Source organism: Ochotona curzoniae, unplaced genomic scaffold (assembly GCF_017591425.1).
Source record: "Ochotona curzoniae isolate NIBS_2020 unplaced genomic scaffold, NIBS_Ocur_1.0 contig_3190, whole genome shotgun sequence".
In the NCBI taxonomy this organism is placed as follows: Eukaryota; Metazoa; Chordata; class Mammalia; order Lagomorpha; family Ochotonidae; genus Ochotona; species Ochotona curzoniae.
In genome coordinates this window covers 20,899,545-20,918,474 of record NW_024465751.1, presented here as the reverse complement: position 1 = coordinate 20,918,474, position 18,930 = coordinate 20,899,545, and the positions used below count along the sequence as shown (strand labels likewise).

Sequence of the window (18,930 nt, the reverse complement as noted above, 5' to 3'; positions counted from 1 at the left end):
AATTTTTCACGGGTCCAGATATCCTAATTTGACCTATGCAGACAGAAGTGATGTTCTGATTATTCTGCCATGGAAAGCTCAGTGCGGCTGCTCGGAGTAACTACTCTAGCTGGGTCCATTGGAATTGGGAATTGTCGCCAGAGTTCCTGGACACTGTGTGACTCCAGTCCCCCCGCCAGGGTAAAATGCCTGCAATACCTGCCTGCTTGAGACCACAGATTCAAATGATTGAAAATAATGGGTCAAGCTCCTTTGCTGGACTTCTTGGTACAAACTTCTTTGAGGATCCCTTCTTGCGGTAGCTTCAAAGGCGAATGCTGTCTTCTGAAGGGATGCAGAACAAACATGAGAGTCTACAAAACACTGTTTCAAGATTATCTCTTCCAAACATGTACATTTTTTCTTCTTTATACATATATATATATAATAATCTTACTTAGTTGATTAGGGTACAAAGGTCAAGGGAAAGTGGGTAATTTCATTGTTTCCACACTAATATAATCACTTTTCCCCTCTGTATCTGGGGTCAGAGGAGAAACAAAGGGAAGAGCCCCACCCAGCCTCCCACCCATCCCAGGTCTGCGATGTGAGGCACGATCCGATGGTCCTGCTCAAGCAGTTTTGATAGTTCAACAGTTCTGAATTGCTGCCAGTCTCACCGTTTCAATTGCGATGAAACCTATTCAGAATCCACTGGCTGACATAGTCTCTTCATGGTTGGGGTTCTGAGATCAGCAGTTCATTAGGAGTGATCTCCAAAGAAACTTCTTCTGAGATGATCCCAAACCTGATTCTTGTGTGAGTTCGCCAGTGCAAGGTCCAACATCGTCCATTGCCCCAATCAGCTTATGTACATGTCGGCACTGCAATTTCTGGGTCAGTTCTGTTTCCAACCCTGTCTTCCACTTGAACTAATGGGTGTTGTAGTCCAGCTCGATCCTACCCATGTCATACTCGGTCCTCAGGCAAACCGATGGGAGCTGAAGCCTAGTTGGGGTGACTCCCCATTACCCCCACCAGGCCTGACCCTACCCTGGTTCCCATGCATGCCAGTATGTACCGCAGGCTTGTTCAGTCTGTCCGACATCCCATTTAGCTCCTGTGCTTGTCAATGGGCATTGAAACCTAGTTCAACTCAACCAACCTACTACCCAGCTCACACATAGGTGTGAGCAGGTGCCTTTCTGTCTAGCCACTCCTGCCTCTGTTCTGGTTTTCATGCTCTCCAAAACATGTACATGTTTTGAAAAAAAAATGTTAAGATTCATTTATGTTTTTATTCTAAAAGTCAGGTTTACAAAGAGGAGAGACAAAGAAAAAGATTTTCCATCCTCTGGTTTACACCCCAAGCGGCTGCAACGTTCTGAGCTGAGCTGAGCTGATCCAAAGCCAGGAGCCAGGAGCTTCTGCTCTTGCAGGCCAAAGACTTCAGCCATTATGTTACCACGCTGGGACCTACAAGTAAGATTTATAAGTACTTTCTAAAATTATTGACTGCTATTATGGATTAAATTGTGTGTCCTTAAATCTTTTTAAAACTAGCAATACAGATGAAAAATGGGGGGAAATGTAAACAGGCATATTCAAAAATCTTTTAACTAGTCATTATATATATACTATCAAAATGGTATCTCTGATTAAAAAATGTAAATTAAAAATTTTAATATGCATGCTTCATCTACGAAATGTAATTTAATGAAGGATACTATTTTGTGTTCTGGATGTTCTACTTCCAATCCAGCTCTCTCTCTGGTCGTGGCGTGGGAAAGCAGGAGAGGATGGCCCAGATCACTGGGACCGCGCACCCTCATAAGAGGCCTGGAGGAAGTTCCTGGCTCCCAGCTTCATGTCAGATCTGGCTGTTGTGGGCATTTGGGAAATGAACCAGCAGATGGATGATATTTTCTATCTCTCCTTTTCCTGTAAAGATACATCTTTCAAATATGAATGAATAAATAAATCTTTAGAAAGATAAACAAAAAAAAACCTAAGATCTAATATTACAGATTAAGAAAGGAAAGTGATACATGTAGACATATCAAGGAGCTTGATGAAAATGATTAACTCTGCTTCCAGAAACCTAACTAAGAACACAATTAACACTAGGAAAATGTCCATTGCACTGTTACCTATACTAACAAACCATTGCATGGGGTATTTATTTATGAAAACATTTGTTTAAAAATATAAAATATTCATAACAGCAGAAAGAGCTGTAAGTATGCATGAAATATCACACATTGGAAATATTATAATCAAGTAATATATGTATATAATACCATGTGAAAATTGTGGCCTACCAAATTTATAAAGTATATTTTTAAATTCTAAATTTAACTAAATACAAAATAAGGATAATAAGGGATTAGAAGAAAAAAGATTATAATGTCCATGATAATAATATGGGGGATTATGTTTTTTGAAATTTGTTTTACTTCTCTTACATATGTTTTTGTCATTAAATCTATTTTATATTTAAGCACTATATATTAATCATATAATCATAAAAATCTGGTATTAATATAACAAATATTTGCCACTAAATGGTGGGATTAGGGGCAGGTTTCAAGTTTTACAGAATCTCTAATTTTGCAACCATATTTTACACACAGAAAAGGTACTTTTCACATGATAGTCTCGTTTCAGAGGTCAAGTGAAGACATTGAAGGTCTTTTGCTCTCACAAAAACACGAGCTACCTTTCCTTTCAGAGACAGAGACCTCCGGGTGAGAGTTGGAAGATGAAATAGTTTAAACACTGATTAGTTTCATCATTATTTTTCAGAATGTGATTTTACAAGGTGCCACAACTCTGCTTACTAGAGCATTTGCAGCTAATTGCTTGTAATCAATTATTCTAATTGTGTCCTCTTGGACCACACAGAGTGTATCTAATCCTTCCTTCACATCCTTTCTTCAAATATTTGAAACTTTTTTTTTTTTTTCATTTTCCCTAGGGTCTTCTCCAGGCTAACTATCTCCAGATTCCTCAACTATGTCTCACGATCCTGTGTCTCCTCTACTCAGATGCTATCTCTCACATTCCCCTGTTTCAGACAACCAGCAACGAGGAAGCGCGATTGACCTCCCATGATAAAGGAAGAAACATTGATTGTCAGATCCATTTTCAGCATCACCACTGTTTCTTAGCAGAGTTGATTAGTTTTCTTCCTTTGAAAGGTGAATGTATAGGAAATTTTCTTTCAGTAACCTCAACAAAGTTTAGGGAATGCACTTTCCTCAATTACTTAGGCTATCTCCTGAAGTGGTGCAAGTTTTGATCCTTTTGTGTGCTTTTCTTGCTTTATCACCTTCGTTATGACTCAGTATTTACTTTCTGCTCTGGAACCCCATGATAATAGTGGTAAGCAGCTCACAGGTTATTCAGAATTAAATACAGAACACAATTCAGTCACAGTGCTGGAACAGGGAAAAGTCCTGATAACTTTTTAAGTGTGAGAGTTTACGTGCATTTAGAGTCACTGAAAAATATACTTCAAAATAAATCTATTTATGAAGGTAGCAACTTGATGTTATCAGACAGCAAAAGAATACAACAATTACTAACAGAAGTTTTTACAATGATTGATTTCTAAATTCTGTTGGATGATTTAATTTAAAACAAATGTCCATCTTTAGGAATTCAAGTTAATGGTCATAGAATCGTATTGTAAAGAACAGAGAAAAATATGATGTGCAGATCCACTTGATAGCTTGATGGGGGCAAGGAAGATGCAGTTTTATAACCATGTATTGTTTACCTGCACATAACACAAGCAGGAAGAGGCTGCTGAAGAACAAGTGGGAGAAAGGTAAGAGAGAATGAGTGCTGGCCAACTTTTGTTCAGAGCAGGCACTGTGTGCTTGTTTTATGAATTGTCTTCTTTACTCCCATGACGTGGGACCTGGAAACACTCATTTTGGAGGTAAAGTAACTTTCTGAAGGCCACATTGTTTAAAGAGAGGAGGAGCTCAACCTAGTTCTTAATATCGCCAAGTCATTGTTGACCAAATAGTGCTTGCAACCATTAGATAGGGTGAACAAAAGGATGGGGAAAGAGCAAGGTCTTATGTCACGGTAAATGATTACAAACATGGAGTGGGTATAGAAGGTAGAATTAAAAGTGAAATCTTTGGTGTTTGTACTTTGTAAGACAATATCCACAACATGTTAAGTTCAGAAAATTGGGAAATCTAGATTATACTAAATCAATTTCATATTACAAAGGAATTGAACCCTGAAGGTCAACAGTAACAGTTACAACACTATGTGGCATTCTCAGTCCTTTTACTTCTGATTTTTTTGAGAAAGCTTAACAAAACAAAAAGATAACAAAAACTTTGCACTTCTTTCTTATTTTATACCACCACGGTGATTTTTTTAAAATCTGATTTCAGACAGGCTTGCTTGCCTTAATTTGATGAAATTTAGAAATGCGAAATGATATTAGCCATTATTTCCTTAAATTCTTGCACCGAAGGAGACCTTTCCAGACCCAGCAGCACACATGCGCCTTGCCACGTTCACTTTCAGAGATTGTGGAGTCTGGCTGGTGATACCGCCTTGCCACTGCTTTCTTCTTGTTGATACACACCTGATTAAAGGCTACAGGATCAAAGAGCAAAGCACTTACTGCAAAGTGCTGCAGACCCAAAAGCTCATCAGTGAATGGAATCACTTAAAACTATTTTAAAGGGTCATCACAGTGAGGGTACTTATTTTTAGAAACAAGTTTTCTTTTGATACCAAGAAAAATGTTGGCCATCTCCCTTATGTTTATAACAGCATTCCAATTTAATCTTCAGTTTAAAAATTCTTTAATTATTGCACAACAGTGCTTTGTTGATTGCACAATACCCATATCTCTGTTTGACACGAAAATCTAGACTTTTCCACAAGTGAGGGTGGTATGTATGTGTTTTGGCAGTGGGATGCTTGGGAGTACATATGTGATTATAATTTATAACAATGATGTATGTTAAAGTTATGGTTTTTGTTATAAATGTAAATGTAAAAATGTCTGCCATAAAACATTATATATTTACCAATTGCCTAGATCCTTTTCTAGAAATGTTAAAGCTGGAAAGAAACAAAATATTGTGTAGGTATTATTTGAATCTGTTCCAAAATTTATTCTGCTGGACTAATGCCCTTTTTAATCTACCACTAAAAGTCATCAACATGAGATGAATAGGTGTTGGAGCTATTCATAGGGAAATGATTAGAACCAAACAGAAAAAGATCTTCAAATCTAAATTTCCTTTGATGGATATCATGAGTATCCCTGAGAAATCTGGGCAAACAGATGCCAAAACACATACCCACAGGTTTTTGTTTTTGTCTAATCCTGTATAAGAACCCAGCATAATTATTCTTTATTTAAAAACAAAAGCGAGGTTGTAAGAAGAAATATGTGGTTTAAATATTGCCGCTTTATCATTTGTGCAGCAAATAACAATCATTGCATTTGTTTCACTTTTGTTTGTGATAAAATTAAAAAGTTAAAAAATAAAAGAGATGCCATCTATTTAAATTAACTGTGTGTGAAAGGGAAATCTATTGCAGACAACTCTAAATCTTTATGTGCTTTAGGTATACCTCTTTTGAGGAAACACATTGTAGTAATAAAGTGTTAACTTTTTAATCTTCTCTTGGCATATTATTTTACATAATTTAAGGGTGAACTCTAGGAACAAGCAAGCAAACAAACAAAAAACAAAAGGACTTTGTTGGTTCTAGAAGACAAAACAAGGGGGCGAAAAACCCAGAGTGAATTAAAACACACACACACACACACACACACACGTCTTGCTTCTCTACAATTTAGTCATTACAGTAGAATATATGTTTCAAATGCACAAAACCTCGAGTCTCCTGGTACAGCTTGTGTTACCATCTCTTGTTCCACTGGCATTCCTACATTGGAGCAGAGTGTTCTTGGGGATAATTTCGCTGAAAAAAAAAAAAAAAGAAAGCAAAGAAAAACTACAGTTCATCCTTGTTGTCTATTCAAATATCTTAAACAAATCCTTCAACTTTTCTCCTTAAATGCTCTAAAAGGAAACAATCATTTTTAAAACTTTCATGAATGACAATTCACCTGAACTTTTCTAATAAAAGAATGTGGCGTCTTCTAAAGTAAAAAACATTGTTACTATTGAACAATGCTTTTTGTTTTCACTTCCTAGAAAATGCACCCATCTCAGAATTCCTTAGATCACTTATGCGTAGACAAGGAAAGGTTGTTAAATGACCTTGTATGTAAATCTGAAGACTAACACCCAATAGACATTTCAAGGCTGTTCTGAAACTTATTTAAAATAATATAGGTGAATGTTGAGTAAAAGTGAATATATTAAATGGATTTAGAACATTATTATTAATTAGCTTTCATTGGAGTCCTACAAATCTTGAAGAACTAGGCACAAATCCTAGGTCAAAACAGCTATTACTACACAAGTAAGCATGTTGTCTAATTATGTCATCTAAAACATGATGCATACTTCTCTTGGTGATTTCTAAATCGGTAAAATCATCCACATTCCACCACCATCTGCAAGGACTGGATATATTCACTAGCAGAAATTTGAACTTTTACACAGAAATGCTACCAAAGTTTCAAAATTCAGGCTAATTCCAGCATCCCAAGTTTGATGCTTTGACGGTTAGAGCTGTGCATGTAGTACCAATATACTGATCTTTGAACACAAAGCTTCTGATCTGCCATTAAGATTCATGCTTTATGCTCTGTGATGTGCTTTAAGCTCATCTGCACTCTTCTCAGATCTCCCTCACATCCAATGGCATGCACTTAAGAAACAGTTGGCAAAAGTTCAAGGTGCAAGAGTGGTTAGGAGTGAAGAAACACGAACTGGTTTATGCAGAGATGGACCAACAGGCCAGGCCTCATTGGTCAAGTGAACAGATACACAGCTAATTCCTGTGCTTCCTTTTTATGCAGTGCATATTCTCACAGGAGTGGAAGCCAGAGTGAATCTCTGCAATATTTTTTTCTGCCAGACTGTTTTAATGGTTTAAGAAATCATTCGCCTACCCAAATGAATGAATGGACAGCAAGCGAATCATCTTCTAGTATATATCTATTATGTTCCCTGGGAGGGAACAAATTATGACTGCCTGAGGGACAATGTAGATAGAATCAAGATAACAAGTGTTCAAATTTAATGTAACCCAGTAGTATTTATTCCTCTAGGGAAGCTGCCAGACTGCAATACTGACTGACTTTCTGTGCATAAGCCATGCCTCTAGTCTTCTAACAGCTGCCTTCTAGCTCCCTTCAATGTGGAAATCATAGAGGTATACCTTTAAGCATTAGGTCTACTTAAGTGTATTGACACACTTAAATATGTTTGGTTTATTTACCTGGAATGGTGCTTAAGTGCTCAAGCTGTTTCCCAGTTCAAACTTCAAACAACAGTCTCCTCGCTCCCCAATTGTCTTCACAACACTTAAAAACAAAATGAATCAATCTGGCATTGTTCTTCCAGTCTCATCAGACTAAATGGAAGCCAGCAGCAGAGTCACAGTTTTAGAACCAAAATAGGAGATGCCTTAGATTAATGTTATTTCTTGCAGATTCTAACAGTCAAACAGTTTATTAAATACATGAGATGAAAAATTAACAAAACATAACAGTGTTTGTGCTACCTCTCCAGGAAGTTAGCGCTTTTTTGGGGGATGTCTTGATCTCCCAGAGAATTAAAAACGAATGGGAATAAATTATGCATGGGAAACACACGAAACAGTTTAACAGAGGGATGCTTTTTAAGAGTCTAATTGAAGCCTCCCTGAAAGCTTTAAACATTTCAGTCCAACAGATCCTTTGGCCCTGACCTTGACTACTTCTCTTGCTGTTGGTCTTTACTGCTTGGTATTTACTACTGGCCTTTACTGCTAGGGCAAAACTGTTCAATTGCTCTCAAAAAGTTTACTTCACAAGTGACCTCTTCAAAGTACTTGAGGGTATTTGAGGACACCAGTACCACTTTCCTTTGTTCACACTTGCACCAGCACTAAAGTCAGCACAGAGATCCTATCTGAGGATCAACAGCAGGTGAAAAAGAAGACAAGTTTAGAAGATTGTAAATTTGGAAGTCCTAATAGGTTTGTCCAGCTGCTTTTCTGAACGCTGGGAAGGTGACAGAAAGGAGAATATCTGAGACCACTGTTGTATCTGCCTCTCAATTTTTAATCCAATCTACCAAGAAAAACAGGTTAGACTTTTCCCAAATTGTGCTACTTGATGACAGCAATGCTGCATGTCTACGTATACTCACATTGTACTTTCTATATTGCCTTATGTTTTACCATTTAGATTTAAATTGTGAACTGCTGGAGTTACCAAAATTTTCTAATTTTTATTATACTGTGCAGTTATTTGAAAGAGACTGATTTTCCATTTTCTGATTCACTCAAAATACTGCCAGGGACAGGCCAGTACAAATCCAGGAGCCTGGAAGCCCATCTGGGTTCCCCATGTGATAGTCCATATGTCACCACTTGCTGCCTTCCAGGCACATTATCAAGGAGCTTGGTTGGAAGCTAAGAGTAGCTGGGATTCAAGCCCTCCAATATGGATGAAGATATCCTGAACAATGCCTTGGCTTGGCCTGTTACGCCAGTCCCAGTATTGGTTTTATCCAGTTATTTAGGTCAGTAATCCAAATAGTCAGGCCATCTGAGGTTAAGGCCAGCTCTGTGCTGATGTGTGCCGTGGGAGGCAGCAGCTGATGGCTCAAGCAGTACCCGCCAGCTATGTAGGAGCCTTGGAATGAGTTCTTGCCTTTGACCTGGCTGGGCAGCTGTTGTAGCAGGTATACTGGGAATAAATCAAAGGATGGTAGACCTCTATCTGTGGCTTTCAAATAAATATAATCAATGCATTTTTAAAAAAGAGTGACATTGTAGAATATGCATTAACCATTAACCAACTAGGTATAAACATCAATCATGTAATTAGAAGAGTAAATGATATGGAGACTGAGGCTTTAACAGAAAAATCTAACATAGTCTGAGTTAAGGGAAAATGTCCTGAAGAAAGGAAAAGTCATGTTTTCCTTGATATTTGAGAAGAATCTGATGGAAAAGTGAAGCAGAGAAGAAACATACACATGAATGGGAAGGGACAAATGCTGGGGCAAACAACGCATTCCTAGGGAGGGGGAGCAGTGCAGCAAACACCAAAGCAGCAGCAACAGTGGCACTGTAGAACAGTACTTTTCAAAGATGGACTGGTACCAGACTGTGGATTATAAAATCCATTCATGGGCACAATCATTACACAGACCAGAGCTTTAAAAAAGAGCTCATCACATATAAGGACTAGTAGGTGGCACTGAATGAGGCTGAGGCAGCTAGCATATGTCAGGCAGTGGAAGCCATGCTAAGGATCTGTTCCTTAGAATAATGTGTAGTCACTGAAAGGTTTAGGCAGGAGAAAAGACAATCAGGTTTAAAGTTGAAAACATCACTGAGATTTAAAAATTCATGCAAGACAAAACTTTTTTCCAACCAGTATTAATAAAATTCATACTTTTGACTATTAGTGATAATGCCTGCAAAATACCAATGAAAGAGTGATACTAAAAGCTTAAATAAGTCTAACAATAGAAGACATGGGTAAGAAAAATATAATTGTACAAAATAATGTCTAATTTTTATTCTATAACAAAAATATGACTATGGCAAAAATAAGTTATGATAAATACTGAAATGAAGAAGTTCCTCACATTCTTGAGGGTGGGATAGCAGAGACACAATTTTAAGATTTTAAGTTAAAAACATGCCAAAATGTCTAGGACACCATTAAATAGAAGTGAGCATTTATCCATTTAACCATTATGAGGAAGAAAAAATGAAGCTGAGGGCAGGATCAACCCATAAGGCAGTGAGAAACTGGCAAAAGGAAGAAAGGGATAAAAAACAAAGGCAAGGTAGAGAAAGGAAAAGCAAATCCCTAACGAATCAGTAATCACCACGTGTGAAAGCACTAATTCTGCTTAACAAACCAGAATCATCAAGCTAATTCCAAAAATCAGCAAATTATGACATATTAAAAATGAAATGTCAACAGTGAAACAGAATAAAATACATCAATACGGATGAATCTTAGCATTGAGAAGTTACTGAATACTGAGAACGGTTTACTATCTAGGTTGAAAATAAACATTTTTTGTTAAGGATACATGCACATGGTACATACATACATAAAAGGGATTACTAACACTAAAGTCACAATAGTTACTTTTCAAAGACTGAAAGGAAAATGCTACCAAAGGTTTCAAAGTTGATAAGACCATTCTATTTCTTAAGCTGAATAGTTAGTACAAGTTATTAGGTAAAAAGCATGTTGGTTTTTCTTTACACTGGACATCAACTTTTTTGTATTACTCACAGTGGTAAAGAAAAAATGCAGAAATGCACATGCCAAGAATGCATAAAGCATTTAAGACATGGCAAACAATGTGAGCTTCAGGAACGTCTGCTCTTTGATGTGGCTGCAGACATAAATGTGTAGAAGGGTCTACTACTGGTGAAAGTTATAAACAATAATCACTTATATTAGCTTGTTCTGTGTTCAGAATCTTACTGGAGCACTTTACCTATCAAAAAGAAAGATTAAATAACTCCCATGCAAATGTCAAGAAGGCATTTTTATAATGAAAAACTGTTAGTTGTAACACTAAAAATACATTATACACACTGCCTTTCAAAATGGTACTAGTAAACCATTAGGTTCAAAGGGCAGCAATGTAAAAAGCAAAAAGGCATAGAAAAGGTGAGCATTAATTATTCATATGATGGAAAACCTTGAAGGAATAGTCTAAGCAGAACAAAGTCAGAGATGCTCAGCAGAGCTTTGTTATGTTCCAGTAACACTTTGTGTGGGGCTATCACCAATGACTTTACTTACAGGAACAGATGCAACGCTCTTTTATTGGAAGAAAATGGTGCCAAGAAATTTGAAGTTTTATGGATCAGGGCCTAATCACAACCTACTAATACCCCTTTGGACCTTTGTAGTAGGGTACAGTGTAATACAATCTAAGTCTTATTTACCACTCGGTACTACCAATAATCTTCCCCCAACTCCAATTACGTACTTTCACGATGATGAATAAAACAGCAGCACTTGGTTTACTCTCACCAGTCTCTTAGCCTGTTCCAGGACCTTAGTTACAGCGCAAGTACCTACCTATACTACAGTCAAGGGTCAGAAACCACAGCACATGCCGCTAGGATCTCTGTGATCACAGCAGTTCTACTAGAATGCAGCCACAGCATTTACTTATGAAGAAAGGCTGTTTTGTGCTACAAGACAGTTGGGGTAATCACAACAGGGAACATATGGCCTGTAAAGATTAAAATATTTACTATCTGGCCTTTTTACAGAAAACTTGTAGATGTCCTTCAAATCAAAGTTTAGTATTTAGGGAGATCTTCACACAGAAGCAATTAACTTCTTGTCTCTAATCTCAACTGAGTTTTGAGATTGACCTGATTAAATGTCAAAATAAAAAAAGAACTATGCACACATTTCCACATGTATATAAATTAAAAAAAAAAAAAAAACCTTTTATTTTGAAAGGGAGATTCACAAAGATCTTCTATCAGTTGGCTCACCCCTGCCACCTGGCCACAATGGCCAGAGCTGAACTGATTCTGAAGTCAGGGGCTTCCTCTGAGTTTCCCACATGGGTGCAGGGTCCCAAGGACTTGAGTCATCCTCTGTTTTGTTAAGCAGGAGAAAGGATACGATGCCCATATGGGATGCCAGTGCTTGAAGGCAGAGAGTTAGCTTGTTGCGCCATTGTGCTAGCCCCTTATTTTTGTATTTTATCTCTTACTGCAACAGCAAACAAATTTCCATTGATTGGGTTTTAATTCAAAGTGAAAAATCAAACTACTTCTATGTAATGAGACCCACCAAGGACTTCACAGCTCTCCAAACACTTTGTGTATCTAATACAGTATGTGCACTGTACGTAACAATCAGCGGAGCATTTATAACATTCAACCTGTTCTCCAACTTAGTCTACAGAGGTGAAGCTTGGGAAACTAAGGAGGCACTTTAACTAAGAAATAAAGGAACAGCTTTACTTGTAGTTCCCTAAAACATCCTTTTGTAGTTAAATGCTTAAATAATGTGCACTATCAAATATTATTCAACAGTAAAGTCACAAACTACTGGTACGTACAACTCAGACAGATCTCAAAGGTGCTATGAGTGAAAAAGAAAAGCTAAGCTCAAAAGTTAATATGCTAGCTACAGTTGTCGCTTAATCCCTGAGCAACTGATCCCAGGAGCCCTCAGATATCAACATATGCAAGCATTCAAGTCTCCTACATAAATAGTATAGTTATCTGCATCTAATTTACTGTATACTTTATATTTCTGGATTGCTTAGAATAACCCAATCCATTGCAAATGTCACACAGGTATAGCTGTTCTCCTGTGCAGTTAAAGGACTAATGATAAGAAAAACAAATTCAGGACATGATTAGTAGAGATGGCACAATTTTTTCCCTTGAATATATTTAATCTGGGGTTGATTTGATCTGATGTAAAGCTTGATGAAAGAGAGGGTTGGCTCATGTCCAGTCATGTAACATTCTCCTAAGGATGAAACTGCAGAAATAGAGAATAGATTACTGGTTGTCGAAGGTTGTTGCAAGTGGAATGAGTGCGCAGCAAGGGCATGTCTGCGACATCAGGTCTGTATCTTGACTGCAGTTAATAATCACACAAATGCACACACTGTGAAATGGAACAGAGCTATTCACATGCCGTGAACTAATGTCAATATTGTGGTTGCTGTTACATAAATAACATAAGATGAACAAACTGAATGATCATGCTACCAGTTTAGCAACTTGGTGTAAATATGTTACTGTTCTAAAATAGAGAATGTACTAACAGCACAAAAAAATTCACAAGATAAATATGACCAATTTTATTCAAATTCTCCAAAAATTTTTACTCAACAAGTTGTTTTGAAAATGTATGTCACTCTTCATACAATGGTTTCATTATTTCATTTTTATTTTATGCCTTTTCATCTTTTCTTTACAGTTCTTCAGTAGAAGCCAGAATCTTGAGTTGCCCAGTTAGGAGCCTAGAAGTGAGGAAATCGACAGCATGAAAAGAAAAATACTTTCTGAAACAGTCAACAGGAAAAGGGAGGTAACATTTACTTCAGCACTACTACTGCCAAACGGCTGTTAAAACTTTGACTTCTGTAATCATTGAACATGATTTCCACAGCAAAATATGACCTGAACTGTGGAATTAGTGAGTATCCAAAATGGGTGCAGTTTATACCCTGGCAGCCTCCCTTCTGATACAGTTCCCTGTGAATGCCCAGGGAAAAGCAGAAGGTGGTCCTAGTGCTGGGGACTCCATCACACATGTACAAGACCCACAAAAAGCTTCCGGCTTTGGCCTAGCTCAGCAGAGGCTGCTGTGGCCACATGGGGAGTGAACCAGTGATGGAAGATATCTTTTTCCTCTGTCTCTCCCTCTCTCAAATTAATAAATGCTTAAAAAAAAAAGAAGAAAAATCAACTGATGTTTGGCCAATTAAGAGAACAGAACTACCAACACTGAAACAATAATCACAATCCATAAAATTTAATCAATGAAGGTCCTATTCCTCAATGACAACTTCCTCTCTAGCTGTGTACAATTATGTCCAAAGGGAATTAAAGATGGCTTTAGACTGAAAATCACATGTGCATTCCAAGTGCCTTCAATATTTAATGTGTTATATTGCTCCTCATACAAGGATCAGTTATTATTACTGGACTTTTTATTTTTACTTGAAAGGCAGAACACACAGACTGAGAGGCACGTGCTGGCTTACTACTCAACAGCTAAACATGGCGCAGATAGACTTAGGCCCAGTGGGCCACGGAGAAAGGACCCAAGGAGCAGAGCAGCTCAGTGCTGCCTTCCATGGTAAATACCAGCAGAAAGCCAAACTGAAACACATGCAGGACTCCATCCCAGGAATCCCAACAGGGAAGTGGTCAGCTGCAGCAGCAGCTTAACATGCTATGCCAAAACAAAGATTCCCCGGAACTATCCTTGAGATTTATAAAGGACACGAATTTCAAAGACCCAGGAGAGGACTATGCATGTAAACTATCATTTGCCAGTGTAAAATGATGTCTTGAAATCCCAGAGGAAACTAGTTCATAAAGGCATGAGTAAAAGAAAAGAAAAATATTTAAACTAGGAATATAGTTTTTTTCTAGTTTCCTTGAGTAAGGAATATAACAAATGCAGGAAAAACATTCAGTAGTTTCTTACAAAAAATGCTCATTCTCTTAAGTAGAAATATAAAGTCAAGTACAACTGATAAGATTTTCAAATAGTATTCAAATAACAATTATGTCACGTTGTTGCTAAACTCCAGACAAAGTAGAAATCCTGCGATTCTTACCTCAGACCTACTATTCTGATTAAGTTTCTTCTCAATATTCATGGCCAACATCTGGCTTCTGAAAGAAAGGCTTTTGGTCTTTTCAATCACCTGCTGATAGGGTGAGACTGCATTGTTACCCATAACCACATGACCCTAAAATGAAAACAGGCAAATTAGTACATTTTTAAGGGTTCACATGCTATTTGCTTATTTGAAAGGCACAGTGATACAGAGAGCTTCCACACCTACTTCTTTGTCTCTCAATATTACTAGGTCATGGTGAGGATGACCTAACAACATGGTCACACATTTTTTTTTTAATCATATGACACAGTTTTATATGTACTGGGATTACCACCACCCCTCCCACAACCCTCCCCCCCATGGTAAATTCCTCCACTGGGTCACACATATTTTAATGTATCTGTAGAGGGATGACAGTATTTATGCAGTTGAGGAAAAACAGGTTATTGCTATTGCCTACTATATTACACATAACCAAGTGAAAAGAAAGTGTTCTAATGAAAAATTCCCAGGGTGAAGTAGGAAAACACAATACTCACTAATTTAGAATCGATCTTGGCATCCAGTCTTGCATTCCTGATCAAATTCACAATCCACCGCTCGGCTTCTTCTGGAGTCATATTCAATTTATCTGCCAACATGCTAATTTTTGTTTTAAAGAGTGAAAACAGTATTTCAGTTCAATGGTCACGCAAGAGGTTTCTATGTGCACAGTATTTGACCCTCACTTTAATTTGGACTTACAGATAATTTCCAGGTAACCTCCAAATTGCGACTGTGTGTATTGCTCATATTTATGCCTATTGCTTTAAATTATTCCATTTCACTAAAATACACAATGGGATCCCTATAAGGAAAGTACCATAATCTACCTACAGAAAACTTTCCAGCTTCTAAAATAGTACCTTACACTTGGCAGGTGCTCAGTAAGTAATCTAAGGAAGTAAAATATGATGTGCAATGATTATAGAAAGTAAACCCTAAAATAAGAAGCATCAGCAATATGCAGAATCAAGCGAAAAACCTCACCCAAACTACTAATGTCTGTAGCATAAACTTTTCTCTATAACTTAGGGCTCCTGCGTTGGAGAAAAGAGACATACTTATCATATACACAGACAGAGGACAGGAGACCAAGAAGGGGAAAGAAGAGGCCAAAAGCCACCAGAGTCAAATAGGCCCTGATTGAAAATGGCTTCTGTTCTCACTCCATCTATACTCTGTAATTTTCCATTTTATAATCAAGTTTGAAGAGGCCCTTATGCAAAAGTCAGAAGACCGCTGGTCAGTATTTAACATCCAAGGGTAGAAAGTGTTAGCAAACGCATGTGTGAGTATTTATACACAGTTATTATCTGCCTTGTCTTCCCCGAAGACACTATGTTCATCCTTTCAACATAACGACTGCTTTGATTACAACAATCAAAATATCATTAAAATAATTTCTTGGAATATTATAAACTAAAATTCTTGATCTCTGGAATGTACTTATCCAGACCACTGGTAAATATGTGCTGAATTCCCTAATCACAGAGGTTTCAAAGGTAACCAATTTAGTTAAGACAATGTCTTAGTGGAAATGTAACTTTACTATCTTTATCTGTTTACTGATACAGAATTAGCAAATTTCATTTGAAATAAAATTCGGGGTTATCAACATGATATTCTAAATATATGAACAGATAACCATTTAAAAATTTTCCTTGGATGGCTCAGAGTTAAAAAAAATATCACTACTAAAGAATACAGCCAGCTAAACCACACCATCCTCTGGAGTTATGTATTAAAAATTTGTTACTTATATCTTATATTTTTGAATTTTGCTATAACCACACACTCACAACAACTACAAAAAATGGTAAGGAATGACTATTATTCCACATGGACTTAATAGCACATCATACATCTATCCTGATGTAGGAACCTGGTGTGGACTTCAACTCGAGTGATCTGCCCAGTTTTTAATGCCTGACACTTTAGAGGTGTCCACTGTTTGAATCTTGCCCATAGCCACCCTCTACCCCACATTTAAAAAACTTAAAATTTGCAAAAAGGGCATGGGGGTACAGTGTTTCTCATGTCTCATTACTAACTTCTTCAAGTAATCTGGCATCCAAGCACAATTTATTAGAAATACTGCTGATTTGGGCCCAGCGCAGTAACCTAGCAGTTAAAGTCTTTGCTTTAACTCGCGGGATCTCATATGGACCGGTTCCAATCCTGGTGGCCCCACTTCCCATCCAGCTCTCTGCCTGTGGCCTGAGAAAGCAGTCGAGGACGGCCCAAAGCTTTGGGACCCTACACCCGCATCGGAGATCTGGAAGAAGCTCCAGGCTCCTGGCTTCGGATTGGCTCAGTTCCAACCGTTGAGGCCGCTTGGGGAGTGACTCATTGAACAGAAGATCTTCCTCTCTGTCTCTCCTCCTCTCTGTGTATCTGCCTTTCCAATAAAAATAAATAAATTAAATAAATAAAAATAAACTAAAAAGAAAAAAAAAACCCTGCTGATTTAAGCACCAGGATCTGCAAACTTCTGGCCAGGTTTTTTACTTAACAGCATACTCAATTATTCAGCATATTCAAAGAAGATTACCAAGTCTTTTCTAATAGTATGCCATAACAACAAACACAAAAAGATTGAGTTTCAATGTAAGAGTGGGAAAAATGGGGAACAAGAAAAAAAAAAGACAAAGAAAATAAAAACTAAATGCTTTGTGTGAAAATGGAAAACTTTCACTAAAATTCCTAACGTCTGTAGCAGTCAACAATAAGTTAATTCAGAAATACAAGTTTAGTCACCGAAATCATTTTGAGAACAATTTACTTCCATGATACAATTTTCCTATAGCATAAATGAGCATAATTCTAAATACAAATTTTGCAAGAACAAGAACTTAAAGATAATACTATAATGTAAAATATTACTTTAAAAAGTAAGCAAAAAAGAATGACTTCATAAAGAAATACAAGAGCAATTGGAAAATACCATCTTTTAATAAAAAGCGTTATCTTACTATAGGAAAATTATATTAATGAATGCTCCAACATATTTATCATACACATTCAAAATATTACTTCCATACTTTGTTTTATCTGTAATTGAAAACTGGTCCAAGGATTATTTAAAACAGCTCTTAAATTTAGACATACACCATGTCTAATAAATTATTCAGCAATAAATTCAACTACATTAAACCACATTGTAGTAATCTTTTTTGACAGACGTTACATACTTTTTGGTAAACAGATTTGAGTCCTTATTCTACAAATCTCCAGGGCTGTATATAAACTGATAAAAACATTCTTAATAAGTATTCTTACAAAAATGTGACTATCACATGTGTTAATAGGCATTTAATAAAAAAAAAATCTATTAACAGAAAATGTTCCAAATCTCAAATGGAAGGAATTGTTATATAAACAACCATAGACTTTAAAATTGTGCTATTCCATTCAAAATTTAAAATGCGTCCTTTGGGGAAAGGAAAAAAGGCAACACACATTTTTCACTTCCTCCCCCCCAAAAGGCAGAACATCAAATAACTGGAGGTTAATTAGAGGCAAATGGATCCGTGTAAGCCTATGAATGCAGTAATTTGCCATAACAGATATTCCACGTGTATGGAGTCTGAATTAGGATGTCTGTTGCATTTATAAAAGCCTAATGTACATACATTATTTTCAATTTCAATTGCAGTAATTTTACCCTTTTAAAACAGCTTTAAAATTGAAGACTACTGTTTCTAATGCATTATACTTGAACTATTAAATCACTGATTTTTTCACTCCACTGCTCTAAGAGTCTGCATTTCAATGCCAAAGTCATGGTGACCAAATAAAATCTTTTGTGAGTCTGGCCGTACACTGGAATAGCCACCCCCAAGTCAGGCACAGCAGTACTGCTCTTCATCACACTCTTACCACACTCAATAAATCAGTGTCAAAATTTTAGGATGGGCAGGTCCCAATCCCCAAGCAAAGGGCAAACAAATAAAGCTGGAAGATTTATGAAAAAACCAGGAACTCTGGATTTCCAGGATAAAGTATTCTTCAGGGCTCCTTCACAGCAGAGGCCATGCTGGAACTAAAGGACGCAGATGTTCCCCAAGATTGTTAGAATTTTCTAGTGGGAGTCACGTTTTAGTATACCCACTTGGGGTAATACAGACTTGACTTTTGCACTGAAACAACAACTTCAGAGCCTTTGGAACCATGCTATTTATATGATCCCTCAGAAAAGGCAAATGGAATGACTGGATGAGAGAAACTAGGTGGGGACTGCCGAGTAAACTATATGAAAGGACGATGCTGATAGGCAGCATTACCAAAATGCCTGAAAAGTGGTGAAGAAGACCACACACAATAAAGGGTCAGAGCAATGTATAAATTAAGTCTTTGAGGAGATTTTTTAAAGTTTTAAAACAAGAATAACAAAATAAAGCTTGTTAATGCCTATGAA

The 18,930-nt window shown here is 37.1% G+C and overlaps 1 protein-coding gene across 1 annotated transcript in view; it reads right to left on the bottom strand.

Moving 5' to 3' along the window:
* Window positions 1-12,959: 12,959 nt before the first annotated feature.
* EIF3E (eukaryotic translation initiation factor 3 subunit E) overlaps window positions 12,960-18,930 on the bottom strand; it is a 32,291-nt gene continuing 26,320 nt past the window's right edge. Inside the window, exons 11-13 of the mRNA XM_040979410.1 lie at window positions 15,011-15,113; window positions 14,466-14,600; window positions 12,960-13,136 (exon numbers count right to left, since the gene is read on the bottom strand). Coding sequence (XP_040835344.1) covers window positions 13,098-13,136; window positions 14,466-14,600; window positions 15,011-15,113 — 277 coding nt within the window. The 3' untranslated portion in view covers window positions 12,960-13,097. The remainder of the gene's footprint in view (window positions 13,137-14,465; window positions 14,601-15,010; window positions 15,114-18,930) is intronic.